Source organism: Oncorhynchus nerka, unplaced genomic scaffold, assembly GCF_034236695.1.
Source record: "Oncorhynchus nerka isolate Pitt River unplaced genomic scaffold, Oner_Uvic_2.0 unplaced_scaffold_958, whole genome shotgun sequence".
NCBI classification, from domain to species: Eukaryota; Metazoa; Chordata; class Actinopteri; order Salmoniformes; family Salmonidae; genus Oncorhynchus; species Oncorhynchus nerka.
The window spans coordinates 131077-156569 of record NW_027040358.1 but is presented as its reverse complement, the minus strand read 5'-3'; the positions used below and the strand labels follow the sequence as shown (position 1 = coordinate 156569).

The following is a 25493-nucleotide window of genomic DNA, read 5'->3' as shown; positions in this document are numbered from 1 at the left end:
TGAATTGATTTGCTAAATGTTTTAAACAAAAAAATTATCAGGTTCTACCAATCTCATTGCTGTTCATTGATCACCAATACACCACTGGTGTCCCCCAGGGCTCTGTTCTAGGCCCTCTCCTATTCTCGCTTACACCAAGTCACTTGGCTCTGTCATAACCTCACATGGTCTCTCCTATCATTGCTATGCAGACTCAAGAAAAACTCTTCGTCCTTTCCCCGCTGTCGACCAGGTAACAACAATATGCTATTGTGACATGTCTGGCAGAATATCAGTGAGAATTAGTCATCACCTGCTGAATCTAGCAAGACAGCTAGCCTTCCAAGGCGTGGTTCAGAGCTGTCAGTTGTATCAACTCCATTGGACTGAGGCAGGAGCAACAGAACAGTAGGTGGCGGATGGGATGGCCCCCTCCGTTCTAATAACATCAAGACATTATCCCACCTACTGATCTAGTTTCTGCTCGTAAACATCCGTTGTGTTGAACGTGCCTCACAAGGAGTAGGTCGCAGGGTTGGGGCACTGTATTCCAGACAATTCAGGAAGTACATTGGCTGGGCTTTCTTTTACTGCCTGTGACAATTGAAATAAACTCATCCAAAAGCTAGTGGTCCAACCTTATTATATATATTTGTATTTTTCCATTGTTTTTTATTGCTATTCGTTTTTAAAAATTTGCTTTGAATTCAGTTTAATTTAATTAAACTTTCAAATCTGATTTGATCGTTTTTATTTAGTTTAAGTTGTATAACCTAAAGTTTTATATGAATTAGTTTCAGTTTCAGTGATAAAAGTTTTTGTCTTAGTGGACTGAAATGTTGTATGGGGGGGGGCAGTAATACACAAGGTGTGGGTCAGGTCATAAGTCAGGTTAGCCCTTCTCATTCCACATCCCTTTTGAAAGCTGAGATGATTTGGTCAAGTGTGAAACACTCTATCTAGAAACAATTGATCATTGATTTGCTATACGGTTTTGGATAACATTGAACTGCACTCAACTTAATTATCATTCAAAAATAGCTTTACAAATACACACTTTACTGTTAGTTGTTTTACCACAGGTTTCCACAGAGGTTTAGGATGTAACACAGCTTCAAACCAGCAGATTGGCTTTGTTCCCTCCGAGTTTCCATTAGCTCAGGGAAGTGCAATGCAGAACACCTCCGTGTCAATATGTTAAAACACTACGTTTTATGTGTATTTGTAATATCATTTTGGGGTGATATGAAAGTAGAATTTCTGCGGTTTCCAAAAACATATTGCATGCGGTTGATAATTAATGGTCAGACAAAGCGTCGAGACAGTTGTACACTTTGACCCCGCTGTGGTCAATTGTTAAAATTAGAACCCTGTGACCTTATGGCATTGGGCTCTCAAGAGATTGACAGAGGTATGTTCTTCATTTGCGCTGTAATTTCAAATATATCAAATATGAACATTACATTTGACAGCTTCATCAATGGCTGAACTTGTAGGGCCAGATGACGCAGGACGTCATGGTAAATAAGAATGTGTTCTTAACTGACTTACCAAGTTAAATAAAGGTTAAATAAAAAATATATATTATAAATGGCTTTTACTATTCTGATTTAGTGAAGGGCACCCCCTGCTGTATAGTGAAGGTAGTGCACTACATTTCAAAATGACTAAAGATAATTGTTTATTTTACACCATCACTGGGGCATGATAATACAGAATCCCCTCATTCTGTAAATAAAGAAGTTTCATGTGTTATCAATAATTTGTTTAGATGTAGGGGGGACAGACACTCCACGGGGTTTAAAGCATTGGATGTGCTGTAAAGCAATAAATAGTTTAGATGTGAGACAGACCGGGGTTTAAAGCATTACATAGTTTAGATGTGAGACAGACCGGGGTTTAAAGCATTACATAGTTTAGATGTGAGACAGACCGGGGTTTAAAGCATTACATAGTTTAGATGTGAGACAGACCGGGGTTTAAAGCATTACATAGTTTAGATGTGAGACAGACCGGGGTTTAAAGCATTGGATGTTCTGTAAAGCATGAGGGAAATTCCCTTGTCTTTTGTGCACAGCAACAGGCTAGCAAAGAAATCATAAGATCATTAAGCCTGAGTGCCAGTCTGTGTTATTACGTATTGCAAACTCATTGTCACCCATTGCCATGTTTGTCTCGACAAGGACAGAAATGGATTCGGGCAAGAACATGATTGTATGCATGTCTGAAAGGCAATGAAAGTACCAGCAGCAGTTTATAAAACGATTCTAGTAAATGCACCAGCATCTGTGAATGGCAAACTAGCTTTAGCTGCCATAAACTCACCAAGTACTAAGCCCATTTTAAATAAATAAATAAAAAATAAATAATTCTACAAAATTCTTCATGGTTTATAAAAAGTCAGTTTAGTTTACGTTGTATGAAAATATTCAACCGGTTTGATTATTTTTTTTTCGCTGATTATACGGACACGTTGATTGCGTCTGACGTGTCTAGCTTCAACTGTCCAATGAACGCGTGCCGCCTAATCTTCTATAATGTCATTGGTCTATAAACTAGGGAACGTACATAAAATAGGTGGAGTTATGACTTAGTGTAACCAATCGCGTCACATATGCAAATATTGTTTGAAAATTTCCCGGGAAATCCGAGTTTCGCGGGAGGGTTCCTTCGCGCGTAAACGGTATCCCTTCATTCATTGTCAGCTTCCTGGAGCCATTTTTGAGCTGGCAGGGCTGAGACTCGCGCTAGTTTCTAATCCATTGCATCTGCCTAAATGTGCTCTCAATATACTTTTAAACATACAAATATCGGCAAATAAGATCATAATCTACTCTTTCATATCAATATTTTTGAATTTTGTCGCGGTGGATTATCTGAAAAGGGGCTTTAAACTAAAGGGACAAAGGGTACCCGAGCCCACAAAGATGAGAAGAGGGATCTCATCAGCCCCGGATAAAGTAATAATAGCAGGGGTTGGAGGCTCTTTAGATAAAAATGCGGTATTGACAGCATTGTCCGACCGGTTAACACCTCATTTTACAACTGCCACTTATATCCAAATTATAACTCCACCGCCCTGCATTACACAGACTTCAAATGTATGTTTGTCCGAACCTCCAGCTGGCAGTATATATTCCACTCCAAACGGAGCAACAAACGGAACCGGACAACGACCTACATTAGGACGTCCACCGGTAAACTTGCTAATGTCGTTTTCTGTTGTATTGCAGTGAAATGAAATGAACCAGAAACTGCTTCGTACGTTGGTAGCCTAGCGAGCTAACGTTAGCTAGTTGGGTCGCTCTCCCTGATCCCCTTGAGTCACCCAACAGACTCGGGAGGTTCGCTCAATAGTTGGGTTTTTTACACTAGTCTGATAGCAGTTATTGTTGTTCAAGCCGTAGTTAGCTACTTTTACAGGTGAAACTATATATACATCTGTCATTTAGTTTGGGTAGCCTGTTGGCTAGCTGATAAGATATGCCAGCCATGTATTATCAACTGCTAAGGGGTCAGACCCGTATCGTAAAAGGTCAACAGCCAACACCGAAACAATTTCTTATCCGTTTTTCCAAGTTGAGAGAGTGTTTGGGTTTAGTGTAGGGTTCAAGAGCCGCTCTAGCCTTGCGAGTTTCCGTGCATGTTTGACACACAGTCGTGCTTCAGCTTGCTAGGCTAGCTGTACAATAATTACTTGTCAGAAATGAGTGGCTAGGCCCTGTTAGTGTTTTGGACTTGGGGGGGAAGGGAATTGGAAAGCGGGTTGACTGGCTCGCTCGGTAGGTAGTCTGCGAGCTAGCCAGCTAACTGCAAACACAGGCCAACAGTCTTAGTTGAGCAACAGAAGGACAATCGTCTTGTCTTTCAGTTTTCCGCGTCATTTCGAATATCGTTATAGCTGCTAACTAGCTACATTGTTATAATAGCTCGTATGCTTGCGTGCTTCCTGTGTTTTTTAACCATGAAATTGCGGAAATGCCTTCCATAGTGACCTGCTGATATAGATACAGTTCTGGTCATGCATCAAAAAGGCACAGCACAATATCAGACATTAGTCTACAGACATGGCTAGTTTGCGTTCAGGATCCCCATTTGCTCACAGAGGAAGATGCATTAGATGGGGGGAGGAGGGAGGGTTGACTGGGACATTGGTTTGGGTTGTGCAAAGATGGCAGCCATATTTAATATTTCTGAACTGTCCCAGCAGCAAGGACCTCTATTTGTTCCATCTCTAGCTTCATGAAAATGCCCGACAGAGCCATCTGATATTATGAAAATGTTCATTTTCTCAAACAAACCCGATGTTGATGCTCTATATTTTGTCCCTGGTGAATGACTGGCCTCATGTTTTCCCTCATATTTTAGTTTTGACCTGCTCCACACACTAATGTCCTCATTGCCCCGACGGACTCCATTTGCATTTCTCTACACATGAAACACCCATGTCGAGATACTCAGCATTCCTGTTTTCATCACTCTTTCTCAGACCTGTAAATAAAGCAGCCCTCATGCCAATGTCGGTGGACAAAATGGCCGACATCTCAACTGACACTCCATGAGTCATTTTCGGGTCGTGGTCTTATGATATTGAGGGCATGTTGGTTGATTTATCTTTTCACAATATAGAACTAATCTTTATGAATGTGATGTGCTTCTCACCTGGATTCCTTTTTTTAAGATGAAGGCACACGGCTGTAAGTTGCTCTTTATAAGTGAGTCTGCTAAATGAGTGGTGTCTTCAAAATGAATGAGGCACAGCTGTTGTACACTGACAAACACACTTCAGTTTCTTGATGGGACGTGGTGCTAATGGAGCATTCTCCGTGTACAAAACAAGCATATTTTATTAGTGAAGTCAAATGCTTTCTTTTCTATTGCCAATGTTAAAATGTGTTATACCATTTCAAGGTGTAGAAACTATTCTACAGAGTAGGTTTGAATTTCTAAAGCCTATCACACAGTCGGAACGATACTGAAGAACATCTTTGTTTTGTGAGAAGTAATCTGACTGCGGTGTTTCCCTTCTGCAGGCCAAGCGGAGGTTGGCGTTGGATGAGTCGGACCACCAGTACCCCATCGAAGGAGCCAGGACCCCCAGGGGAAAGGCTGGAGGAGCCTCCGGGCCTGGGCTCAAGAGCCCCAAAAGTAAGACTGGGCCAGAGCAGATGGTTCAAGTGAGGATTCTGTGACTGTGTTATAAAGGTCATCATTCCTATAAAGTGGCCCTCCTGGGGCCTGCCTGGTGGCGCAGTGGTCTAGGGTACTGCATCGCTGTGCCACCAGAGACTCTGGGTTCGAGCCCAGCCTCTGCCGTGACCGGGGGGGTCCTTGGGGCGACGCACAATTGACCCAGCGTCGTCCGGGTTAGGGAGGGCTTGGCCGGTAGGGATATCCTTGTATCATTGCGCGCTGTGTTAAGAAGCAGTGCGGCTTGGTTTGGTTTTGTTTTGGAGGACGCATGGCTTTCGACCTTCGTCTCTCCCGAGCCCGTACGGGAGTTGTAGCGATGAGACAAGATAGTAACTACTAACAATTGGATACCAAAATAAATTGAGAGCGTGACTTTCAACCTTCGTACGGGAGTTGTAGCGATGAGACAAGATAGTAACTACTAACAATAAATTGAGAGCGTGACTTTCAACCTTAGTCTCTCCCGAGTACGTACGGGAGTTGTAGCGATGAGACAGTAGTAAGCTACGTTGTGCTCAATGGTTCAAATCTGTAATAACTCTTGACTCCACTAATCGGTTTCTGTTGAGCAGCTAATCGGCAGTCAGGTGTGCTTGATTTGGGTGAAATCCTGCAGGAATGGAATGTACCGGGGGTCGGCCACCCCTGCTAAACATGATCAATGAGGAAGTTGGGCTCAGTACTGGGTCCATGATGTGTGTGGGTAAAAGCAGGCCCTTCTGAAATCTAACAGTCTGCGCCGCTCGGGCACGTTGTCAACAAGGCTGCATGATGCATCGTTCAGAAACCTACAACATCTATTTTCCATAAAATATATGTTCGAATTTTCAAACAAGTTTTCAGTGGGAAGGAAGATAATGCCCCTTTATCTAAAGAAATCTTTTTTGTATGTGAAAACACACAATCCTACTCATTACTCCACACTAAGTTTTCTTCTCCGTCGACCAAAAGGCCCAGACCAGACGCCTGGGAAGCAGTTCGGTTCCAAAACGAATGTAATTAACGGTGGCCCGGGGCTTTAATAGAATCCCCTCATTCTGTAAAGATGCTTATTTGCTCACTGCAGTGAGAACATACTGTAACTTGTAATGTTATGTCATTTTTTAATTAAACACGCTCTCCCATCCAACTTTAAACATAATACTCAGCTGGATATCTCTCTCTCTCTCTCCCGTCCGTCTTACTGTAGCTCCGAGGTCACCGGTAGAGAAGACGCGCTACGACACGTCGTTGGGCCTGCTGACGAAGAAGTTTGTTGAGCTGCTGGGCCAGTCGTCTGACGGCGTCATCGACCTCAATCAGGCCGCGGAGGTTCTCAAGGTGCAGAAGAGGCGCCTCTATGACATCACCAACGTACTGGAGGGGGTGCACCTGATCAAGAAGAAGTCTAAGAATAACATCCAGTGGATGTAAGTGTCTCACCAGAACGACTTGATTCAGACAAGTTCATCCCCTTAGGGGGAGGGGCCAATCACTATACATCATTTAGGGGGGAGGGGCCAATCATTAGACATCATCACTGACTTGATTCAGACTAGTTCATCCCCTTAGGGGGAGGGGCCAATCACTAGACATCATCACTGACTTGATTCAGACTAGTTCATCCCCTTAGGGGGGATCACTAGACATCATCACTGACTTGATTCAGACTAGTTCATCCCCTTAGGGGGAGGGGCCAATCACTAGACATCATCACTGACTTGATTCAGACTAGTTCATCCCCTTAGGGGGAGGGGCCAATCACTAGACATCATCACTGACTTGATTCAGACTAGTTCATCCCCTTAGGGGGAGGGGCCAATCACTAGACATCATCACTGACTTGATTCAGACTAGTTCATCCCCTTAGGGGGAGGGGCCAATCACTAGACATCATCACTGACTTGATTCAGACTAGTTCATCCCCTTAGGGGGAGGGGCCAATCACTAGACATCATCACTGACTTGATTCAGACTGTTCATCCCCTTAGGTAATGCAATCATAGACATCATCAGGCTTGTGTCAGACTGTGTTCAAACTCCCCTTTCCAATCACTCATCATCACTGACTTCTTTCTTCAGACTCTTTCTTCATCCCCTTAGGGGAGGGGCCAATCTTTTCTTTCATCATCACTGACTTGATCTAACTGCATGAGGTAATGCAAATAGTTTTCAGGCTTGTGTCCTGTGTTAAAACCCTCCCCTTTCTCTCTTTCTCTCTCCCTCTTTCTTTCTTTCTCTCTCTTTCTCTTTCTCTCTCTTTCTCTCTCCCTCTTTCTCTTTCTTTCTCTCTCCTTCTCTTTCTCTTCTTTCTTTCTCTCTCCTCTCTCTCTTCCTCTTTCTTTCTCTCTCTTTTTCTCTCTTCTCTTTCTTTCTTTCTTTCTCTCTTTCTTTCTCTCTCTCTCTCCCTTTCTCTCTCTCTCCCAGGGGCTGTAACCTGTCTGAGGATGGGTCTACGTTGACCAGCAGCCAGAGTCTGAGCAGTGAGCTGTGTGACCTGGGTCAGGAGGAGAGGAGACTGGACGAGCTGATCCAGAGCTGTACCCTGGACGTCCAACAGATGACAGAGTCCTCGCACAGCCACAAATATCCTTATCAGACACACACTGTTAACCACACTGTTATAATAGGAAAAACAGGAAGAGCCAAGGCTCTCTGCGTAGGATCCTATGAAGCCGTTATAACTAGTGTCACTGAGGTGCTCAAAGCTGGTCAATATGAGAGTTTTTCTTCTTCCAAACCCAGTGTTTTAGTTTTCTTTAACCCTCCTGGTCCACGTTTGCGTATGTGACATACCAAGACATCCGTCAGCTACATCACCTGAAGGACCAGACGGTCATCGTGGTGAAAGCTCCCCCTGAGACCAAGTTGGAGGTGCCAGACCCACAGGAGGTAATCTGACAAGTCTGTTAATCAATATGACCTAGAGACGGTCCTCTTTGTGTTCGTCTAGTGTACCTTCTACAACATTGTGTTTGTGTACAAGGTACATGCAGTTGTGGTTCTTCTCTTTTCAACGTCAACTAACACTTAAAACTAGCCGCGTTGGACGACGGCTCGCACTACAATCACCCAATCAGTGTCTGACAACAGAGGTACTGGTCAACAATATCCCAGACACCAGTACAGACCAGACCAGTCCATGTACATGAGGTTGAGGATCACTACCAATTGAATCAATACCTAATCAATGCAGCATGTCTGTCCACTGCAGTGTTTATACAAGGCTTAGTTGTGGTTTCCCCTCTTGGAGAACAGCGTCCATTTTAAAACACTTTTTAAGGATCTCTCATTGGAACTAAAACTGGGCACAAAAATAAACGTCCTCTCACTGTCAACTGTGTTTTTATTTTCAGCAAAAATGTGTAAATGTTTGTATGAACATAAGATTCAACAACTGAGACATAAACTGAACAAGTTCCACAGACATGTGACTAACAGAAATGGAATAATGTTTCCCTGAACAAAGGGGGGGTCAAAATCAAAAGTAACAGTCAGTATCTGGTGTGGCCACCAGCTGCATTAAGTACTGCAGTGCATCTCCTCCTCATGGACTGCACTAGATTTGCCAGTTCTTGCTGTGAGATGTTACCCCACTCTTCCACCAAGGCACCTGCAAGTTCCCTGACATTTCTGGGGGGAACGGCCCTAGCCCTCACCCTCTGATCCAACAGGTCCCAGGCGTGCTCAATGGGATTGAGATCCGAGCTCTTCGCTGGCCATGGCAGAACACTGACATTCCTGTCTTGCAGGAAATTATGCACAGAACGAGCAGTATGGCTGGTGGCATTGTCATGCTGGAGGGTCATGTCAGGATGAGCCTGCAGGAAGGGTACCACATGAGGGAGGAGGATGTCTTCCCTGTAACGCACAGCGTTGAGATTGCCTACAATGACAACAAGCTCAGTCCGATGATGCTGTGACACACCGCCCCAGACCATGACGGACCCTCCACCTCCAAATCGATCCCACTCCAGAGTACAGGCCTCTGAGCACTGATGGAGGGATTGTGCGTTCCTGGTGTAACTCGGGCAGTTGTTGTTGCCATCCTGTACCTGTCCCACAGGTGTGCTGTTCGGATGTACCGATCCTGTGCAAGTGTTATACATGTGGTCTGCCACTGTGAGGACGATCAGCTGTCTGTCCTGTCTCCCTGTAGCGCTGTCTTAGGCGTCTCACAGTACGGGACATCGCAATTTATTGCCCTGGCCACATCTGCAGTTCTCATGCCTCCTTGCAGCATGCCTAAGGCATGTTCACACAGATGAGCAGGGACCCTGGGCATCTTTCTTTTGGTGTTTTTCCAGAGTCAGTAGAAAGGCCTCTTTAGTGTCCTAAGTTTTCATAACTGACCATAATTGCCTACTGTCTGTAAGCTGTTAGTGTCTTAACGACCGTTCCACAGGTGCATGTTCATTATTTGTTTATGGTTCATTGAACAAGCAGGGAAACAGTGTTTAAACCCTTTACAATGAAGATCTGTGAAGTTATTTGGATTTTTATGAATTATCTTTGAAAGACAGGATCCTGAATAGGGGACTTTTTTGTTGTTGCTGAGTTTAGAATTGACTAATACTGTAGTTGTCAGGCAGTTATCATGTACTAGTCAGTGACGTCCTAGGGACCACCCAGCTAACAAGATTAGGATGAGAGAACGTTTTTGTAATGTTACCTGTCCATGTACTAGTCAGTGACGTCCTAGGGACCACCCAGCTAACACGATTAGGATGAGAGAACGTTTTTGTAATGTTACCCGTCCATGTACTAGTCAGTGATGTCCTAGAGACCACCCAGCAAACAAGATTAGGATGAGAGGACGTTTTTGTAATGTTACCTGTCCATGTACTAGTCAGTGATGTCCTAGGGACCACCCAGCTAACACGATTAGGATGAGAGAACGTTTTTGTAATGTTACCTGTCCATGTTCCCCAGATGTTTGAGTGTCCAGTGTTCCGTTTAGTTAGGGGAACATTCTAAGTATGTTAGAGAGAACCTGAAACCTATTTAGCGCTGGAGTTAGGAGCATTTAGTTTGGAGAACATTCCCTTAATGTCAAACATAACGTACCCTGAACGTAGTTACATGTTCTCCAGACTTATCAATATTAATGTTCTAGACGTGTTTCATGGTGTCCAGTTCTCTGTGGGAAGATAGGAGAATATTCCTCCAACATCCCACCAAACATACACAGAACATGGTTGCCATGAATGGTCCTTGGAAACGGCCCTTTGCACGTCGCTGCAACATTCCTATGAAAACGTTAGGTAATGACCTAATACACTCTTTAAGGGAATGTTCTCTAAAGTTGCGGGAACGTTTGTTGTTAGCTGGGCAGTTTTGGGTCTGTGTCACTTGAGGTTGAGACATAACTAATCAGTGGGTCATGTTTGTTTACCAGGGCCTGTCGGTCCTCCTCACCAGCACCAAGGGGCCTATTGAGGTGTTCCTCTGTCCGGAGGAGAACATCGGTAGTCCTGTGAAGAACGGCGGCCCGGATGTCCAAGGAAACTCCTCCCCTTTCCTCAAAGTGTCAGCAGGTACCTTTCCCGTCAGCAGGGTAGCCTAGTGGTTAGAGTGTAGGGACGGCAGGTAGCCTAGTGGTTAGAGTGTAGGGACGGCAGGTAGCCTAGTGGTTAGAGTGTAGGGGTAGCAGGTAGCCTAGTGGTTAGAGTGGAGGGACGGCAGGTAGCCTAGTGGTTAGAGTGGAGGGACGGCAGGTAGCCTAGTGGTTAGAGTGGAGGGACGGCAGGTAGCCTAGTGGTTAGAGTGGAGGGGCGGCAGGTAGCCTAGTGGTTAGAGTGTAGTGACGGCAGGTAGCCTAGTGGTTAGAGTGGAGGGACAGCAGGTAGCCTAGTGGTTAGAGTTGAGGGGCAGGCAGGTAGCCTAGTGGTTAGAGTGGAGGGGTGGCAGGTAGCCTAGTGGTTAGAGTGGAGGGACTGCAGGGTAGCCTAGTGGTTAGAGTGTAGGGACGGCAGGTAGCCTAGTGGTTAGAGTGTAGGGACGGCAGGTAGCCTAGTGGTTAGAGTGGAGGGGTGGCAGGTAGCCTAGTGGTTAGAGTGGAGGGACTGCAGGGTAGCCTAGTGGTTAGTGTAGGGGCAGGCAGGTAGCCTAGCGGTTAGAGTGGAGGGACAGCAGGTAGCCTAGTGGTTAGAGTGTAGAGGCGGCAGGTAGCCTAGTGGTTAGAGTGGAGGGGCAGCAGGTACCTTTCCCTAGTGGTTAGAGTGTAGGGGCGGCAGGTAGCCTAGTGGTTACCGTCAGAATGTGTACACTCTTTACAATTATTATTTTAGGCCTGATCAAATTTCCTTTTTTCGATCAATCAACATTTAGTGTTTTTTAGTTGTAATATCTCTCACATCCTGTTTCCTTTCTCCCACAGAGAGCTCAACAGGCCGCGGCAGTAACGACTACGTCCTTCCAGATCCCTCTGCGGTGATGGTGACCAACCTGTCCCCCATCACCTCCCCTTTCACCAGCCTCCTGCTGCAAACGGAGGACCAGATCCCCTCCTCCCTGTCTGGGCTCCTGGAGGGCCACGGGGCCGGGCCCTTCGTCAACCTGTCCCCCCCGCTCCTCAACGAGGACTACATGCTGAGCTTAGAGGACGACGAGGGGATCAGCGATCTGTTCGACACCTGTGACTTTGACAAGCTTCCTCTGGAAGAACTCATGTGTCCCTCGATGTAAGAGGGAGGGGTGGAAGACGGCATGTGTCCCTCCCCCATTACTGAATAGGGAGACATACGGGACACTTGTCTCTTCTGTGTTCACGTGTACCAGGAGAGACGGGGAAATGTCTGCTGTGTTCATATGTAACTGTCATGGAGGAGCAGAGAGAGATCTGTCTGTAGAGAGAGACTGCACCATGAGCGGAGCTCCTTGCCACTCCTTTCCCTCTGTTTAAAGAGGATTAGGTACACAGGGCATGCTGGGTAAAAGATCTCTCTCTCTCCTTGTACCTGCCTGTTTGTCGAGGCAGTACACTGGGCCAGGTGGGTGAAAGACCCCCCCCCCCCCCCCCCAGCCCACCGTCTTTCTCTTCTTGTACCTGCCTGTTTGTCGAGGCACTGTAGACTGCCTTAAAACTGGGTCGTGTTCAGTAGGAACAAAACAAAACGTATAAACTCATTGAAACTGAAACAGGGGGATGTTTTCAATTTCAGTTGTGGAAAGGTTTTGCCTCGCTTGTGGCCTAATGAAAACGACCCTGACCAACTCTTCTCTCACTTCTCAGACCTTCTTGATGACTGAGATCTGCCTTTTATCCAAACTGGCGCTGGTGGAAACCACTCCGTAACTGTCTGTGTGTGTTTAGACAGCTGCTCGTGTGTTCCTTCTGGATGCTTCTCTGCCGTGTCAGGTGACCAGCTTGACCCTATGGCTGATCTACGTTTGTGCTGATGAGTTCTATGCTTTTGTCTTCGTACGTAGAATATGGCAGTGATAGTGATTTTGGCACAAAAACCATTGAGTTTGTCTTTGAAACTATTAGGAACCAGGGCCTCTACTCTAATACTTTAGAGCAACGCTCATTGTGGAGATGCTGTATCATAAAGTACAGGTTGACCCCTTAGTTTCTATTGGGGACTTGTCGAGATATTATCTCCTACTTATAACTGACATTCATATTAACTGTCTAATGACTGACAAGGGATATTTCGCTTTTTTTGTTGTTGCTGTGGGCAAATAATGGGTTTACAAGCGTCACCCAGATGATATTCAAGAAGTAGTGGTTTAATCAGAAACACAAGTTGGTCTGTTCCGGTCTGTATCGATTTGAATGGATATTTCTGATTTGAACGGATATTTCCAGGAACAACCACAGTTCAAAAGCAACCGTTATGTTATTGCTCTGATGGAATTCCTCAAATGATCTTGGAAAGAGAGTCTTTGGCTCTGTGCTGATGAGGCTTGGGCGCTATACCTTCTACTGGGGATTTAGAAATATTGATATCATGATTTTCAATCGTTTTCTTTGGGGGGCGGTTGTGTGCTGTATATCTGAAGGTTAAGTATAATGGAATCTAAGATGTGTGAAATGATATCCAGCTCAGGGCTCCAGCGTTTGGTTTGCTAACGTGCTAGCTAAGTAGCGAGATGTCTTGTTTACAGCAGAGATATTCAACCCCCTCTTGGATTTAAGATCCCTGTTGCCTAAGTTGTTTTGTGCCTCAAAACATTGCACCCAACTATCAGTAATACCGTATACCCTTTACAGATGTACACTTTAGTCAGCGAGCAATGCTGTTGTAGATGGACCTTACGCTTGCTTACGGTGCTCATCTGAATGTTTTAACACAGCCATCACCCCCCCCATTTTAAAATCACAAGCTCATGAATGGAAACATTTTCTTTTTCCAAAAACAAGCGGGTGTGGGACTTCTCCCTCTACTTAAAGGGAAATGTGTTTTTTGACTGACATCAGCATTTCTTTTTGTGTGGAGAATAAAAGGAATGAACTTTTCACCAAGCAGAACAAGTGTGGCTACTTGGTTGATTTGGATGCCGAATGAACCCTAAATGTGTTCAGTTGTATGTTCATTCGGCTAATGGGGGGGGGGGGCTAGATATCATTTTTGTTGATGTCACAGTGAAGTAGAGACAGGATAGTCTTAAGTTAGCCCTAGATGATCATTGAATGAAATGCCTGTTGCCTTGCTGACTGGATGTTGGTATAAGCTGGGGGTTGGTGCCCTGAAGTCTAGAAACCATCTTCTTTAAATGAAGGTATGATTCTGATCACTCACTAGGTACTGTAGACTACCTCTGGCTCTAGATGTTGTTTTATTACTATACTAATGCTTGTTTATTTTTGGGGTGTTTTATGTTAGTCAGATAGGTGGCCATTTTAGTAGAGGTTCTGATTTCTAGAGCTGTAGTCATGGTGACAGACTGTTTGGCTTACCTCTTACCTGATAGGTGGCCATTTTAGCAGATGTTCTGATTTCTAGAGCTGTAGTCATGGTGACAGACTGTTTGGCTTACCTCTTACCTGATAGGTGGCCATTTTAGCAGAGGTTCTGATTTCTAGAGCTGTAGTCATGGTGACAGACTGTTTGGCTTACCTCTTACCTGATAGGTGGCCATTTTAGCAGATGTTCTGATTTCTAGAGCTGTAGTCATGGTGACAGACTGTTTGGCTTTACCTCTTACCTGTATCTGAGTTCAGAGGTCTAGGGTGGTTTGGTGGTGACTTGATGGTCAGGCACGTGGATGTGTTATGTTGATAGAATGGTGCATATATGAATTAATATTCTGATATAATGGCTTGGTTTCCATTCGTGTGTTTGTGTTTTAGCCAGTTAATTTGTGTGTGTGTGTGTTATGTGTAAATGGTTTTTGCGTAGTGAGTTGCGTTCCTTGGTGACGATAATGAAACGGAACTCTTCAAATTGTGAGTTCATCTAACCAGGGTTGGGATTCACTTCCATTGGTGTTTCTCATTGAGGAGAATGGAGGGATTTACTGAACTGAATATTAACGTAGTGTTGTTGCCATCGTTGAATCATCCCATTTTTCCATACCTTTTGGGATTACAATTTTGTCCGTTTTCGCGTCTCTAATATGCTTTTGTTTGTTATAAAGGTACTGGAAAATGTAGAAAAAATCCCCCCCCAAGTGCACAGAACATTTTGTCAATACATTTCCTCTCTTGATCTTTAATTTCATATTTATATCAATGTGAATATGTATTTATAAACTCAACTTGAATTTTTTTTTTTTTCTTATACTAATTAGATTTTCATTCTATATAAGAATTTATATAAAAAGGAATTCCCTACAATTTTATAGCCTGGTTGAACCAGATTGAAAGCATTCAGTTGGGTTTAACCAGGCTAGCCATTTTTATCTCATGTTGACCTGTAATCTGGTCACAAATTCCTCTCCGATGTTCAACCATTGGAAGTGATGAAGGAAGCCTGTCTTTCCCAATGTGTGTGGATGATGCTTATTATAACACAAATAGTATGCGTCCCAAATGGCAACGTATTTCTTATGTAAGTGGCACTTTAGACCAGAGCCCTATGAGCCCTAGTACACTAGATAGGGAATAGCATGCCATTTGAGACGTAACCATGGAGATTACACACTGCTTATTCAAAGTTTTTTTTTCTCCATTTTATTTTATATGAATGCATGAGAGAGTATGTTATGTGAATATTTTTGAAAATACAGATTTAATTTTCAGTTTTATTGTAACATGGCTTTTTAAAACATGTATGTTCGATTTGAAAGCTTTGATATAAATTGTGTATATATATAAATATATATATATAATGCATTTGAACACGACCATCTGTTGGGTTGGTGCCATTTGAGGATGTGTTTTATATTCTGGATGTTTGAAATTCACCAAAACTTGAATAAAAGCAATATAAATATGGCAATTGTAACTGCACTATGGAAATTGATTTAATTACTGGTTCTAGGACTATATTTCTGGGTGGGCAGACAATTTCTCTGTTTCTGAGCTAATATCGTCATTGTAAATAAGAATTTGTTCTTCACTGACTTGATAGTAAAAAAAAAAAATCAGTTTTGGCTACACTCTAGCATCATTTGGGTGGGCAACATGACATTTTGGGTGGGAAAATCCCTACCCTGCTCGCCCCCCAAATGAGTGTAGAAAGAGTACATAAAATACACCGCGATTAGGGTCATTTCAGGTAACTCACAACGGATTTCGCTTGTCACGAGGCAAGAAGTTTGTCCCTCACTCCCTTCCATTGTTCCACGTGGTCATCAAAATGCGCCCAGCAAGTACGCCAGACAGAGAGAAAGAGGCAAAGCGAGAGGCTTTACTCCACCCAGAATCGTCACACGAAAAATAAGCCCACGAAGTGAGGAGTTTTTGTATGGGGGGTCCGTGAATGTAAAATTTGGTCTACAAAACATGTAATTGCTCATTTGCTACGTGAGGCATATTTGATCGAATATACGTTTTGTAATGGGTAGGTTGTTACTAACACACTGGTTTGTAAGTGGACGCACGTGGCAATTCCGCAACTTAGAAAAAAACTACTATTTGGGTTGTGTCTGTCTTCAAGATAGATGGATAAAACCTATTTTAACATGGACATTGCCATTGAGGGCTTCCACTGTTTTAAAGTAGATTTCTGGGTGCAATCGGCCAATGGAGAAAATGTACTACTTTAAAATGGAGACAGCCCCAATTCGCACAGATACAAAGATGAGTTCTCTAGCTGTCTCTGTGGCCTGTTAATACGGGTATCTGCCCCCTGATTGGCTAGAATGGTCCCACCTGATCTATCCTCTTCCTGCCTGCCTGCCTTCCATCTTTACGGACATGTATTTCCATTGTTAGAGCGGCGAATAGACTCTCTTGTCAATATAATAGACCATCTTTGTGTCAGAGCTGATCATAACAACCTTCTAGTTAGCAGCTTTGAGTTTGTCTTCCATTTGAGAGTGAGCATTTATTAGTGCCGTGTTAACGACTGAAATAATAACCGGACATAAACACAGGTGAGGAAGTGTAATACGAAGTTGAACGCACGTGCCATTCCAAAACAGAAACACGTGGGTCGTTTTTCTGTGTTACTGTTCGAAAATGTTAGCTGGCAGAAAGGCACGTTTTAAAGAGACAATATAGGTATAAAACGGGCTCTGTGGCGTAATTGTGTTATTGTTATGCATAAATGTAGCTACATAGCCCAGTTATGGATCAGTTATTGAATATAAAAGCTAACATTGGCTAACTGTTAGCTAGACCAGGCTTCTGTCGCAGTAATTTGACATACTATTTATTATCTGAACAATTAATATTAAAGTTGTCAAACAGCCAGTAAAGATATAACTATACATGTCCCTGCTGAGACTGATCTTGGGTAAGTAGCCTAGCTAGTTTTCTAATGGAGTTAGCTGGACTCAGGCGGGCCGAGGAGGGGGTCGTTCGCGCCAAAGAACAGCGTGTTGCTAGTTCATCTGTGGATCGACACGGGACATATCTAGCTATGAGACATACTGTATTATCATTGAATACACTACTCTGAGAGGTCCACAATGTGGCTTTTAACTTCTCTGTATTTTGTATGGTCAAGTTAATGTATCATTGTGGACTGACACATTTCTAAATACATTTGGTCTAACTCTTATGTGTGTGTTTTTCTACCAGATCGTCATTATGCCTTCTGCTTGTGACTCCCCGATCGATGACATTGAGGACATGGTGTCAGCTGACGACCCGACTCCACAGGAGAGGCAGTATGCCAGGAAGAGCATCGTCCCCAGAGCCAGGAAGAGAAACACCCAGCAGACGACAGAGGTGCTGCAAGCAGACAGGTGTGGTTAAATCAATGCAGGCACTTGTTTGATTAAAGAGGGAACGTTGCCTGAGAGCTGAAGACTTGAGTTGTCTTCCTGAGCTAATGTCTCGGGGCTTTATTTATTTTTTTATTTTTTTTTATTTCACCTTTATTTAACCAGGTAAGCAGGTTGAGAACAAGTTCTCATTTACAATTGCGACCTGGCCAAGATAAAGCAAAGCAGTTTTATGGCTCATACAACGACACAGAGTTACACATGGAGTAAAACAAACATACAGTCAATAATACAGTAAAAAAACAAACAAAAAAAGCAAGTCTATATACGATGTGAGCAAATTAGGTGAGAAGGGAGGTAAAGGCAAAAAGGCCATGGTGGCAAAGTAAATACAATATAGCAAGTAAAACACTGGAATGGTAGTATTGCAATGGAAGAATGTGCAAAGTAGAAATAAAAATAATGGGGTGCAAAGGAGCAAAATAAATAAATAAATTAAATACAGTTGGGAAAGAGGTAGTTGTTTGGGCTAAATTATAGGTGGGCTATGTACAGGTGCAGTAATCTGTAAGATGCAACTGACAGTTGGTGCTTAAAGCTAGTGAGGGAGATAAGTGTTTCCAATTTAAGAGATTTTTGTAGTTCGCCCAGTCATTGGCAGCAGAGAACTGGAAGGAGAGGCGGCTGCAAAGAAAGAATTGGTTTTGGGGGTGACTAGAGAGATATACCTGCTGGAGCGTGTGCTACAGGTGGGAGATGCTATGGTGACCAGCGAGCTGAGATAATGTGGGACTTTACCTAGCAGGGTCTTGTAGATGACATGGAGCCAGTGGGTTTGGCGAAGTATGAAGCGAGGGCCAGCCAACGAGAGCGTACAGGTCGCAATGGTGGGTAGTATATGGGGCTTTGGTGACAAAACGGATAGCACTGTGATAGACTGCATCCAATTTGTTGAGTAGGGTATTGGAGGCTATTTTGTAAATGACATCGCCAAAGTCGAGGATTGGTAGGATGGTCAATTTTACAAGGGTATGTTTGGCAGCATGAGTGAAGGATGCTTTGTTGCGAAATAGGAAGCCAATTCTAGATTTAACTTTGGATTGGAGATGTTTGATATGGGTCTGGAAGGAGAGTTTACAGTCTAACCAGACACCTAAGTATTTGTAGTTGTCCACGTATTCTAAGTCAGAGCCGTCCAGAGTAGTGATGTTGGACAGGCGGGTAGGTGCAGGTAGCGATCGGTTGAAGAGCATGCATTTAGTTTTACTTGTATTTAAGAGCAATTGGAGGCCACGGAAGGAGAGTTGTATGGCATTGAAGCTTGCCTGGAGGGTTGTTAACACAGTGTCCAAAGAAGGGCCGGAAGTATACAGAATGGTGTCGTCTGCGTAGAGGTGGATCAGAGACTCACCAGCAGCAAGAGCGACCTCATTGATGTATACAGAGAAGAGAGTCGGTCCAAGAATTGAACCCTGTGGCACCCCCATAGAGAATGCCAGAGGTCCGGACAGCAGACCCTCCGATTTGACACACTGAACTCTATCAGAGAAGTAGTTGGTGAACCAGGCGAGGCAATCATTTGAGAAACCAAGGCTGTCGAGTCTGCCGATGAGGATGTGGTGGTTGACAGAGTCGAAAGCCTTGGCCAGATCAATGAATACGGCTGCACAGTAATGTTTCTTATCGATGGCGGTTAAGATATTGTTTAGGACCTTGAGCGGGCTGAGGTGCACCCATGACCAGCTCTGAAACCAGATTGCATAGCAGAGAAGGTATGGTGAGATTCGAAATGGTCGGTAATCTGTTTGTTGACTTGGCTTTCTGACCTTAGAAAGGCATGGTAGGATAGATATAGGTCTGTAGCAGTTTGGGTCAAGAGTGTCCCCCTTTGAAGAGGGGGATGACCGCAGCTGCTTTCCAATCTTTGGGAATCTCAGATGACACGAAAGAGAGGTTGAACAGGCTAGTATTAGGGTGGCAACAATTTCGGCAGATAATTTTAGAAAGAAAGGGTCCAGATTGTCTAGCCCGGCTGATTTGTAGGGTCCAGATTTTTCAGCTCTTTCAGAACTTCAGCTGAATGGATTTGGGAGAAGGAGAAATGGGGAAGGCTTGGGCGAGTTGCTGTTGGGGGTGCAGTGCTGTTGACCGGGGTAGGAGTTGCCAGGTGGAAAGCATGGCCAGCCGTAGAAAAATGCTTATTGAAATTCTCAATTATGGTGGATTTATCAGTGGTGACAGTGTTTCCTATCTTCAGTGCAGTGGGCAGCTGGGAGTCTGAGTTAGTTCAGGGGCTATGTCAGTATTGTGACGTGCAGGAAACCCGGGGTTCAGTCCCAGTCATTTTTAAAGCTTAGATGAACTTGGGAGGATGGCTCCTTCACACCTCTGTGCTGCTACTACCCTTTCTCTATTTTTATGGCTCTTTTTCAATAGTCTTTCCCTCCATTCCTCACAACCTCTGTCCTCCTCAACACTTTACTCCCCTCTAACCACCTCCAATCAGAAGGTGTGAACAGAGGACCTAAAGATACAAAGAGAGAATTTTGAGATTTCAACTCATTAAAGATGGCTCTACTGCTGCCACTAGCCAGGGACCAAATCACTACTTCTCAGGCCACTTCAATTTAATTGTAGAGGAACACTGCCACTTAGGGGTCATTATAGAATGCAAGCTGTCGCGCTTCATCGACCCCCAATTACTTAATTTCAGAGACTACGACTCTTCCTCTCCCCTTCCATTACTTGTGTTTCTTGCTTATCTACATATTCTTGTGAAATATAGCAACACATTTAAACAGGGTACTAAAAGCCAACAGTCCCTTCCCATAGTATAAACGGGGCCCAGCAGTCATTGTATGTAGTTGTAGTTGATACATCCTCTTCTCTGTAGCGTCTGAGTCCCTTCCCATAGTATAAACGGGGCCCAGCAGTCATTGTATGTAGTTGTACCTGATACATCCTCTTCTCTGTAGCGTGATCCCGGGCATGCAGAAGATCTGGATGAGGACGTGGGGCTGCTCCCACAACAACTCAGACGGGGAATACATGGCTGGACAGCTGGCAGCGAGCGGATACAAGATGACAGGTAGGAACCAGTGTGTGCTGTTCAAATAGTTGACCTCGAAAACAACAAGTATAATGTGGCCGGTGTGATGGTTGCCTTGGTTACGAGGTGATGGGGAGCGGGGGTTATGGGCTGGTAGGGTTAGGTCCTTTGGGGGTAGGTTTAGGTGTTGGGGTCCTGGGGTGGTAGGGTTAGGGGATGGAAGGGTTAGGAGATGGGGTCACAGGGTAGAAGGGTTAGGAGATGGGGTCACAGGGTAGAAGGGTTAGGGGATGGGGTCACAGGGTAGAGATGGAGTCACAGGGTAGAAGGGTTAGGAGATGGAGTCACAGGGTAGAAGGGTTAGGAGATGGAGTCACAGGGTAGAAGGGTTAGGGGATGGGGCAAGCTGTGAAATTGTTGTGAATGTGTCTAGTGGTCTAGTGGTCTGGTGGTCTAGTGGTCTGGTGGTCTAGTGGTCTGGTGGTCTAGTGGTCTGGTGGTCTAGTGGTCTGGTGGTCTAGTAGTCTAGTGGTCTGGTGGTCTGGTGGTCTAGTGGTCTAGTGGTCTAGTGGTAGCGCTGTCTACTGTGAACTACACATCCTCCATCTTGGTCCTTACTGTCTGTTGGCCTCACGGTGTATCCCAGCTTTGTCCTACATCCTCCATCTTGGTCCTTACTGTCTGTTGGCCTCACGGTGTATCCATCTTTGACCTACATCCTCCATCTTGGTCCTTACTGTCTGTTGGCCTCACGGTGTATCCCTCTTTGTCCTACATCCTCCATATTGGTCCTTACTGTCTGTTGGCCTCATGGTGTATCCCATCTTTGACCTACATCCTCCATCCTGGTCCTTACTGTCTGTTGGCCTCACGGTGTATCCCTCTTTGTCCTACATCCTCCATCTTGGTCCTTACTGTCTGTTGGCCTCACGGTGTATCCCTCTTTGTCCTACATCCTCCATCTTGGTCCTTACTGTCTGTTGGCCTCACGGTGTATCCCTCTTTGTCCTACATCCTCCATCTTGGTCCTTACTGTCTGTTGGCCTCACGGTGTATCCCTCTTTGTCCTACATCCTCCATCCTGGTCCTTACTGTCTGATTGGCCTCACGTTTCCTCTTTGTCCTACATCCTCCATCTTGGTCCTTACTGTCTGTTGGCCTCACGGTGTATCCCATCTTTGTCCTACATCCTCCATATTGGTCCTTACTGTCTTTTGGCATCACGGTGTATCCATCTTTGTCCTACTGTCCTAAATGGGTTTGGGGGTTTGTGCTGAAGTAGTCTGCTTCGGTTTGTCTCAAATGGACCAAGGTCTACACAACTAACCACAAGGTGGCAGTCTGGCTCCATGATAAAGTCCATAACCATTTGCTTTGTGTTCTGAAGGGTATGGGACATGTTACTGCAGACATAGTAAAGAGCTGATTGGCTGTTTGGCTTTAGTCTGGTTGTGTTCTGAAGGGTATGGGACATGTTACTGCAGACATAGTAAAGAGCTGATTGGCTGTTTGGCTTTAGTCTGGTTGTGTTCTGAAGGGTATGGGACATGTTACTGCAGACATAATAAAGAGCTGATTGGCTGTTTGGCTTTAGTCTGGTTGTGTTCTGAAGGGTATGGAAACATGTTACTGCAGACATAGTAGCACTTAAACAGGCTGTATGGTGGCGCAGCTAGACACTGGGGGGTCTGTGTAGGGGGTCTGTGTGGGGGGTAGGGGGTCTGTGTGGGGGGGTCTGTGGGGGGGTAGGGGGTCTTCTGTGTGTGGGGGGTAGAGGGGTCTGTGTGTGGGGGGTGCTAGGGGGGTCTGTGTGTGGGGGGGTAGGGGGTCTGTGTGTGGGGGGTAGGGGGTCTGTGTGGGGGGTAGGGGGTCTGTGTGTGGGGGGTAGTTTGGACGCTAAGCAGTTTATCCGTCACATTTATTCCTAGTTGCATGTTCATAGTTGTCATTAAACATATTTTTAAAAACATTTTCTTTAACTAGGCAAGTCAGTTAAGAACAAATTCTTATTTACAATGACATCCTACACCGGCCAAACCCGGACGACACTGGGCCAATTGTGCGCCGCCCTATGGGACTCCCAAACATGGCCGGGTGTGATACAGCCTGGAATCGAACCAGGGTCTGTGGTGACGCCAAGTTATCGTTACTCATTATGTTTCTATTACGTGTTTCTGTTTTTCTCTATTTGTCTGTAAAGGGTCCTGTTTCCCTGATGAAGACCCTCCTGTTCATTTCTCTATAATGTCTGTAAAGGGTCCTGTTTCCCTGATGAAGACCCTCCTGTTCATTTCTCTATAATGTCTGTAAAGGGTCCTGTTTCCCTGATGAAGACCCTCCTGTTCATTTCTCTATAATGTCTGTAAAGGGTCCTGTTTCCCTGATGAAGACCCTCCTGTTCATTTCTCTATAATGTCTGTAAAGGGTCCTGTTTCCCTGATGAAGACCCTCCTGTTCATTTCTCTATAATGTCTGTAAAGGGTCCTGTTTCCCTGATGAAGACCCTCCTTTCTCATTTCTCCTATAATGTCATTTCTCTATAATGTCTGTAAAGGGTCCTGTTTCCCTGATGAAGACCCTCCTGTTCATTTCTCTATAATGTCTGTAAAGGGTCCTGTTTCCCTGATGAAGACCCTCCTGTTCATTTCTCTATGTCTGTAAAGGGTCCTGTTTCCCTGATGAAGACACTCCTGTTCATTTCTCTCAAATGTTGTCAATCGTTTTTAATTGAACATCAAGTGGAAATGTGCTAAATACCTTTTTTTATTTTAAAATAGTTTCCACAGCCTTGTTATCTTGTTGAAATGGTTTGTCTGTTGTGTTTGTGCTGGTTATTATTTAAATGGTGCGTTAGTGGAGTGAAACTGTAGCAAAAGGCCCAGACATCTGAAATGTAAATACAAGTCTATCTATCTTGTAGCTCTTTAACTAAAGCTGGTTTGTTTTCCTCCTAAATCCCTGACTGACTCTGAACAGAGTCCTCTGCTACTCTCTCTCTGCCCCTAGTCCTCTGCTACTCTCTCTCTCTCCCCTAGTCCTCTGCTACTCTCTCTCTCTCTCCCCTAGTCCTCTGCTACTCTCTCTCTCTGCCCCTAGTCCTCTGCTACTCTCTCTCTCTCCCCCTAGTCCTCTGCTACTCTCTCTCTCCCCCCTAGTCCTCTGCTACTCTCTCTCTCCCCCTAGTCCTCTGCTACTCTCTCTCTCTCTCCCCCTAGTCCTCTGCTACTCTCTCTCTCTCCCCCTAGTCCTCTGCTACTCTCTCTCTCTCTCTGCTACCCCTAGTCCTCTGCTACTCTCTCTGCCCCTAGTCCTCTGCTACTCTCTCTCTCTCCCCTAGTCCTCTGCTACTCTCTCTCTCTCCCCCTAGTCCTCTGCTACTCTCTCTCTCTCCCCTAGTCCTCTGCTACTCTCTCTCTCTCCCCTAGTCCTCTGCTACTCTCTCTCTCTCCCCCCTAGTCCTCTGCTACTCTCTCTCTCTCCCCCTAGTCCTCTAGTCCTCTGCCCTAGTCTCTCTCTCTCTCCCCCTAGTCCTCTGCTCTAGTCCTCTGCTACTCTCTCTCTCTCTCCTCCCTAGTCCTCTGCTACTCTCTCTCTCTCCCCCTAGTCCTCTGCTACTCTCTCTCTCTCCCCTAGTCCTCTGCTACTCTCTCTCCTCTCTCTCTCTCTCTCCCCTAGTCCTCTGCTACTCTCTCTCTCCTCCCTAGTCCTCTGCTAGTCCTCTGCTACTCTCTCTCTCTCCCCTAGTCCTCTGCTACTCTCTCTCTCTCCCCTAGTCCTCTGCTACTCTCTCTCTCCCCCCTAGTCCTCTGCTACTCTCTCTCTCTCCCCCCCCTAGTCCTCTGCTACTCTCTCTCTCTCCCCCTAGTCCTCTGCTACTCTCTCTCTCTCCCCCTAGTCCTCTGCTACTCTCTCTCTCTCCCCCCTAGTCCTCTGCTACACTCTCTCTCTCCCCCTAGTCCTCCGCTACTCTCTCTCTCTCTCCCCTAGTCCTCTGCTACCCTCTCTCTCTCTCTCCCCCTAGTCCTCTGCTACTCTCTCTCTCTCTCCCCCTAGTCCTCCGCTACTCTCTCTCTCTCTCTCCCCCTAGTCCTCTGCTACTCTCTCTCTCTCCCCCTAGTTCCTCCGCTACTCTCTCTCTCTCCCCCTAGTCCTCTGCTACTCTCTCTCTCTCCCCCTAGTCCTCCGCTACTCTCTCTCTCTCCCCCTAGTCCTCCGCTACTCTCTCTCTCTCTCCCCCTAGTCCTCCGCTACTCTCTCTCTCTCCCCCCTAGTCCTCCGCTACTCTCTCTCTCTCTCCCCCCTAGTCCTCCGCTACTCTCTCTCTCTCCCCCTGGTCCTCTGCTACTCTCTCTCTCCCCCCTAGTCCTCTGCTACTCTCTCTCTCTCCCCTAGTCCTCTGCTACTCTCTCTCTCTCTCCCCTAGTCCTCTGCTACTCTCTCTCTCTCTCCCCCTAGTCCTCTGCTACTCTCTCTCTCTCTCCCCCTAGTCCTCTGCTACTCTCTCTCTCTCCTGGGAGCCTCGGCTGTCTACTCTCTCTCTCCCCCTAGTCCTCCGCTACTCTCTCTCTGCCTGGGAACGTTGGCTGTCTGGGTGTGGTTTTGCATGTGATTTGCATGTAATCCAGACATCAGAGATGACGAGCCAGGTTATTTATTTAAATCTTTATTTAACTGGCTAAGTCGGTTATTAAAGAACAAGTTGTTATTTACAATGACGGCCCACACCGGGTTAACTAGGAGGCTCTCTTCATAGGGGAGGGAAGAGTGGGTGTGTTGTCTGTGCACAAAATATAATCTGTGTGTCCGGCCTGTACGTCTCTACGTGTGTGTGTGTCATCTGAATCTTTTATGTGTGTATCTGTCTGTCTGTGGAGATAGAGCCAGTGAAGGGGGGGGGTGCAGCCTGTTTATTGGGCTGTGAATAGTAGCCCTCTGGGCAGGGGGGGGGGGGCAGCCTGTTTATTGGGCTGTGAATAGTAGCCCTCTGGGCGTCCCTCATCAGGGAGCAGAG

At 45.4% G+C, this 25493-nt stretch overlaps 2 protein-coding genes across 4 annotated transcripts; both read left to right on the top strand.

The window, feature by feature from the left end:
- Positions 1-2668: 2668 nt before the first annotated feature.
- On the top strand, positions 2669-15545 carry LOC115116957 (transcription factor E2F3-like). Its single transcript, XM_065016605.1, has 7 exons — positions 2669-3176; positions 5013-5127; positions 6362-6581; positions 7579-7737; positions 7929-8043; positions 10550-10688; positions 11531-15545. The coding sequence occupies exons 1-7, from the start codon at positions 2907-2909 to the stop codon at positions 11836-11838; spliced, it is 1326 nt and encodes a 441-aa protein (XP_064872677.1). The 5' UTR covers positions 2669-2906; the 3' UTR covers positions 11839-15545.
- A 361-nt stretch (positions 15546-15906) lies between these two features.
- Positions 15907-22985, top strand: cdkal1 (CDK5 regulatory subunit associated protein 1-like 1). 3 transcript variants are annotated; one of them, XM_065016604.1, is made up of 4 exons: positions 15907-15992; positions 17288-17454; positions 20409-20521; positions 22683-22985. In XM_065016604.1, the coding sequence occupies exons 2-4, from the start codon at positions 17297-17299 to the stop codon at positions 22781-22783; spliced, it is 372 nt and encodes a 123-aa protein (XP_064872676.1). In that variant the 5' UTR covers positions 15907-15992; positions 17288-17296; the 3' UTR covers positions 22784-22985. The 3 variants fall into 3 exon arrangements, with proteins under 3 accessions (XP_064872676.1, XP_064872674.1, XP_064872675.1); XM_065016602.1 differs by lacking the exon at positions 15907-15992 and adding an exon at positions 16437-16638; XM_065016603.1 differs by lacking the exon at positions 15907-15992 and adding an exon at positions 16667-16765.
- The last annotated feature ends 2508 nt before the right edge of the window (positions 22986-25493 follow it).